The 6,138-nt window shown below is 29.7% G+C and overlaps 2 protein-coding genes across 5 annotated transcripts in view; both read left to right on the top strand.

The window, feature by feature from the left end:
* The first annotated feature begins 1,645 nt into the window (after positions 1-1,645).
* LOC18109303 (TMV resistance protein N) overlaps positions 1,646-6,138 on the top strand; it is a 34,836-nt gene continuing 30,343 nt past the window's right edge. The window contains exons 1-2 of one of the 4 annotated variants that reach the window (XM_052448436.1): positions 1,646-2,179; positions 4,947-5,055. In XM_052448436.1, coding sequence (XP_052304396.1) covers positions 1,674-2,179; positions 4,947-5,055 — 615 coding nt within the window. In that variant the 5' untranslated portion in view covers positions 1,646-1,673. The remainder of the gene's footprint in view (positions 2,180-4,946; positions 5,056-6,138) is intronic. The other 3 variants (XM_052448435.1, XM_052448437.1, XM_052448438.1) reach the window with 3 other exon arrangements.
* On the top strand, positions 5,087-6,026 carry LOC127904498 (TMV resistance protein N-like). Its single transcript, XM_052448452.1, has one exon. The coding sequence runs from the start codon at positions 5,116-5,118 to the stop codon at positions 5,998-6,000; it is 885 nt and encodes a 294-aa protein (XP_052304412.1). The 5' UTR covers positions 5,087-5,115; the 3' UTR covers positions 6,001-6,026.

Genomic DNA, 6,138 nt, shown 5'->3' on the forward strand with positions numbered 1-6,138 from the left:
AATCAAATCCAATATATATGGTATTTTTTATTACAGTGATTATTTTTCATAACCAGCACGAATCAAATCATATATCTATGGTATTTTATATTGCAGTAATTATATATGATTCAGTAATTATCTCCTTGATATATTGCTTCTTTAATATTAGCCCTGATACTCTATGTTATCGCCACATGTAAACCCTTATTTTTTATTTCTATTTTTATTTTTTTATTTTTTATTTTTTAAAAAAGTTATTAAAACATGGGTCAAAAATTGGGTAGCAACACGAGTCTACATTTATTATTTGAAGAAAAAGTTGAACTATGTTCCATTAAGAGGTGATGCCACCTCACTTGGCATTCGATGCAACATTGATGAATTATAGAAAAAGTGATGTGGCTGAGGTAATAGAAAATGAGGGTTATGAGCAATTTTTCATAGCTAGATAAAAATTGTTTTTTTATTGTTTTGATATTTTAATATCCAAAATGATTTTTAAAAAATAATTAAAAAATTATTTTGATATATTTTCAAGTAAAAAAACACTTCGAAAAACAATTATTACTACGTTTCTAAATACCTCATAATCAAAGGTTTCATATGGGATATTGCCACTAAAAATGAGCAAACAAACCGACAAACCCATTAAACTGAAAAAACCGGAAAAAAATAACCAAAAAAACCGAACCATGAAAAAAACCGATTAGAATATTAAAAAAAAACAGTTTAGTTTCGGTTTCATAAGCTTGAAATAAAAAAACCAAACTGAACCGGTTTAGTTAAGAAATAAACTAAACCAAACCAAATGAAAAAAACCCATTAGAAAGTCCACAGAAAACCCAAAAAACAATATAATTTTTAGTTTTTAATATAAAATAACCAAACTGAATCGAAACAAAATCAAACCAAACCAAATTAAAACTGATTGGTTAGATTTTGATTTTTAATAGAACTGTTTTTAGTTTTTTTATATAAAATTTCAGTTTATAGATAAAAATATTATAGTTTTTTATTGCATTTAAAATGTACTTATTTACTTTTTATTGAATCTAAAATATAATTTTACACATGCTTGACTTGAAAATTCATTAAAAAAATATGAACCACACAACTCAATTGTGATGTGTGTGGCACAACCCCTGCTCTTGACAGGAAGGTGCCTCTGCTGCCCCATGGGCGTTCGATATCCCTTTCATTTCTTTTAACTTTTTCTCCGCTGAAAGTCCATCTTCTTTACAGTTTGAGAAAGGGATCCGTAAGAAATCCAGGACACTTACCAGTACGAGTTCTTGATCTAAAGAAACCGGAAGAAATTCGAAGTCATTGGAAAAAAGAAAGAAAGAAAAGGGCTTTGGAAGTTGGTTACTAAGATACCAGAAGGAGAAACAAATATTGGGCTTGTCTAGATCTTGTGCCTCTTTATTCAACACTTAGCACACGGTTTGTTTCGTCTAGACTTGGTCAAAACTTGGTGCTTTCTGATTTCTAAGTAGAATTGTACATGTTCCAGCTTGAAATTGCTAATTGGTAGATTTAATTGCCAAATTTCTTGATCTTACCTTCTGTTTCATGTTTGAGCACAGGAGCAGGGCGCCTTACACAAAATAGCGTGGAAAGCAATTGCTGAACCAAGCGAGCTAGTTGAGGCTAGAAGGGATCGGTACTAGTTTATTGCTATAGGGATTTTCATGGCTTCCACCAGCGTGCAAGGAATAACCTCATCTTCATCTTCTTCTCCTCCACTATATATGTATGATGTGTTCCTTAGTTTTAGAGGCAAAGACACCCGGGACAACTTTACTAGTCATCTATATTCTAATCTGAAACAGAGAGGCATCGATGTATACATGGATGATAGGGAGCTCGAGAGAGGAAAGACCATAGAACCTGCTCTCTGGAAGGCCATCGAAGAATCAAGGTTTTCTGTCATTATATTTTCAAGAGATTACGCTTCTTCACCATGGTGCTTGGATGAACTAGTCAAGATTGTTCAGTGCATGAAAGAGATGGGGCACACTGTTCTGCCAGTTTTTTATGATGTAGATCCCTCAGAGGTAGCCGAGCGGAAAGGGCAATATGAGAAAGCCTTCGTTGAGCATGAACAAAATTTCAAGGAAAACTTGGAGAATGTCCGGAACTGGAAAGATTGTCTCTCTACGGTGGCCAATCTATCAGGCGGGGACGTACGGAATAGGTAAATCATATATGTACATGTTCTTATTCTCAAATCCGCCCCGTATTGTTTCAATGATGAACATAGCTTTTTTTTTTTAATTTTTTTTTCAATTGAACTGTGTGATTAAATATCAAAATAATCACAATAAAACAAGTATATCAAAATTAATTATTGAATAAATACTTATTAGTATATATTTTTGATCCATGAAATAGCTATTTAACGACCTTAAAATAAAAGAGGAGCGCCTTCCAAATTTCAATGGTAACGATTTTTTTAAAATAAAATTTGAATACAAATTAAAAAAATTCTTTAATTTCTTGCTAATTTTTATTTATTTACCAATGAAAATGACAACAAATTCATCATAAGAAATGAAAAATTGACTAAAGTTTTTTAATATATTGGTTTTAGCTTTTCAAAATAAAATAAAAAGATTTTCCATCATGAATTACCAAATTCCAAATATTTATAAATAAAAGGGAAATTTATTTATAATGTTTTTTAATTTTTGTGAATATTTTAATTTTTATGTTTTTCTTTTTAATTTGGAATTAAAATTTGACAGGTGTCCTTTTGTTAAGAAAGATAAAATTAATGTAAAATTAGCTTATTCGATCAGAGCAATTTCTATTATTTAATTGAATTTATTGGGGCATCTTTATAAAAATATAAATATTACAAAGATATTTTTAGTATGATCAGAATACTTTTTTCTGATTCTATTTTAGAATAATAGTGGATAACTATATCAATTGTATTAACAAAAATTTAAAGTTCATGGGAAAAGTACAGTAAAAATATCTTGATTTACCATGGATAATAAATTTACTATTTTTTCATTCTAAGGATAATAGGATCTTTTTATGGTCATTATAGAATTGATAGGGGCAATTTAATATTTTTAATTATTTTTATACAGTATAATTATATAATAGCCCTTAAAAGCAAAAAAAATAAAGATAAATCTAGAAGTTTTTTAAAATTTCACTTTTCACAGCACAATAAAATAAAATGATCTTACATTGACTTGAAGGGCTTATATATATATTAAAAAAACAAAAATGACTGACACATCTGCAAAACATGTAAGCGAGGAAGTCCTCCTACCTTATTTAAACGGCATGTGCAATGGCTTACAGTGCCTTAAAAAAGGCCTTCATTGTTGTTTTCTATTTTGCCCTTCAGTTTGGTTCCAAATAACTTTTTTCTTATTTCTCTCGAATTCCACACCCAATCTTCTAAAATTTTACATCAGCCCTTTAATTATTATATATATATATATATATATATTTAATCTTTCAATTGATATTTTTTATTTGAATTATTTTATAAAATTAAAATTTATTTTTAATTTCTTACCCTTTCAATTTTTTAATCTATTATATTTGATTCTCGTTCTTTTATTATTATTTATTTATTTGAGATTATTCTTATTATTTGTTTTACGATTTTATCATCTATTTTTTATTGCTATGTTTTTTTACCTTGACAAGTTTTTAAAATTGATATATATATTTCTGATTTCATACTTTAATATTAATTTGGGCTTCTTGGTTGAGCCTGAATCTAGGATTTAACGGTTAAGAATTTGGGACATTAACCTAGGTTTAGGAGATTTTTCTGGGTATATATTTTTTTAAGCTCATGTTTTTTTTTTAATTTCATCCTTCAACATTTAATTTAATTAGAGATTGAGCTCTATCATTTTTTTATTTGATTTCTATAGAATTTTTTAATAATTTCAAAATAATCAGGGTTATCTCAGATCTTTTTATTTCTTATTCTTTGTTAAATCTAGTTGAATTTTTTAATTGAATGAATATTTTTTTTATTTTCAGATTTTAATATTTGATTGGTTGAAATTGGACTCTCTATTTTATTTTGATTTGAGTTTTATGAGGTTTTTATGGTCTCGTGCTCTGAATTAAGAGTTTTACAAGTTAACCATATTTAGTTTAGGTATATCTAGTTTATTGTCATCTCAATTATTTTTAAAAATAAATATATCATCAATTAAATATTTTAAAAGTGTTTTGTGTAGCATGCATTGAATTCCTTACTTTCATATATTATTACATTTTTTAAAGGTTAGAAAGAACGACAGAGTGGGGCGAAAATCTAGTTAGAGAACTACATAGTGGCAACTTATCATTAAATTAATTATTGAAGGGTTATTTGGTATTTTTAATAGTTTACTATGTATGATTCAGTACGATATATATTTATATATATATCATCAATTGCATAGGTCTCACTGTCTCAACTTATCATTAAATTAAAAATCTTCCTTTCTTTTTTTTGGTCCATATATTCCTTTAGATTTTCGCAACCATTTCAACTATGATTTTATATATGGGAAAAAACTGAAAAATTTAACATTAAAAGTTTTTTTTTTAAGTATACTATGCAAGATAGTTGAAATTTTTGTTAAAAATAATTATAAAAATAACTTAGTGGTCGACAAAAAATATGATAGAACTCCATTTGCTTTTTTGGCCTGTTAAAACCGAACTTAATGGATATTTTATTTCCTAGCTTTTGTTCTTGAAAGCATGCTTCTTTAGTAACTGTTTAATTCTAGATTCTGTTTTCAGTTTATTCTTTCCTTTTCCCTCTCTGTTTTTGAAGCTATCTATTGTCATAGCCCTATCTTTCTCGAGGATTGATGTATTAATTTCCACCAAATAGCCATACATTTTCGAGCTAATTTTTATTTTTCCATTATCACTATCTGATTTGATTTGCACGCAGCATGATTAATGTTTTCCACCATCATATGCAGGAATGAGTCGGAATCAATTAAAATAATTGTTGAATATATATTCTACAAACTAAGCGTCACTCTGCCAACAATTAGCAAAAAATTAGTTGGAATAGATTCTCGTCTAGAGGTATTAAATGGTTATATAGATGAAGAAACTGGCGAAGCAATCTTCATAGGGATTTGTGGAATGGGTGGCATAGGTAAAACGACTATTGCAAGGGTAGTATATGATAGGATTCGTTGGCAATTTGAAGGGAGCTGCTTCTTAGCAAATGTCAGAGAAGCTTTTGCTGAGAAAGATGGACGACGCCGTTTGCAGGAGCAACTTCTTTCTGAAATCTTAATGGAACGTGCTAATATATGCGATTCTTCTAGAGGTATTGAAATGATAAAGCGGAGGTTACAACGTAAAAAGATTCTTGTTGTTCTTGATGATGTAGATGACCATAAACAACTAGAATCCCTGGCTGCGGAGAGTAAATGGTTTGGTCCAGGGAGCAGAATTATCATAACAAGCAGAGATAAACAAGTGTTGACTAGAAATGGTGTTGCTAGAATTTATGAGGCTGAGAAATTGAATGATGATGATGCTCTTACGTTGTTTAGCCAGAAAGCTTTAAAAAATGACCAACCTGCTGAAGATTTCGTGGAACTATCCAAGCAAGTTGTGGGTTATGCTAATGGCCTTCCACTGGCTCTTGAAGTTATAGGTTCGTTTATGCATGGAAGAAGTATCCTTGAATGGGGAAGTGCGATTAATAGACTAAATGATATTCCTGACCGTGAAATTATTGATATGCTTCGCATTGGTTTTGATGGCCTCCATGAATTAGAGAAGAAAATATTTTTAGACATTGCCTGTTTCCTGAAGGGGTTTAAAAAAGATCGAATAATAAGGATACTTGACAGCTGTGGATTCCATGCACATATTGGAACACAAGTTCTTATTGAGAAATCTCTCATAAGTGTCTCTCGGGATCAAGTCTGGATGCATAATTTATTGCAGATAATGGGTAAGGAAATTGTTCATTGTGAATCCCTTGAAGAGCCTGGAAGGCGCAGTAGATTGTGACATACGAGAATGTCTGCCTCGCACTAATGGACAACATAGTGAGTAGCTGATAGAGAACATTATCCATAAGATTTCATAAAGTTCATTTTAATTTACGCTCCATCTCTACTTTGTATTTGTTTTTTTTTTACTTGTATT

The sequence above is a fragment of the Populus trichocarpa genome, chromosome 17 (genome assembly GCF_000002775.5).
Source record: "Populus trichocarpa isolate Nisqually-1 chromosome 17, P.trichocarpa_v4.1, whole genome shotgun sequence".
Classification (NCBI taxonomy): Eukaryota; Viridiplantae; Streptophyta; class Magnoliopsida; order Malpighiales; family Salicaceae; genus Populus; species Populus trichocarpa.

Coding starts and splice junctions, on each gene's coding strand:
- LOC127904498 (XM_052448452.1), top strand. CDS start 5,116: ATGGGTGGCATAGGTAAAACGACTATTGCAAGGGTAGTATATGATAGG.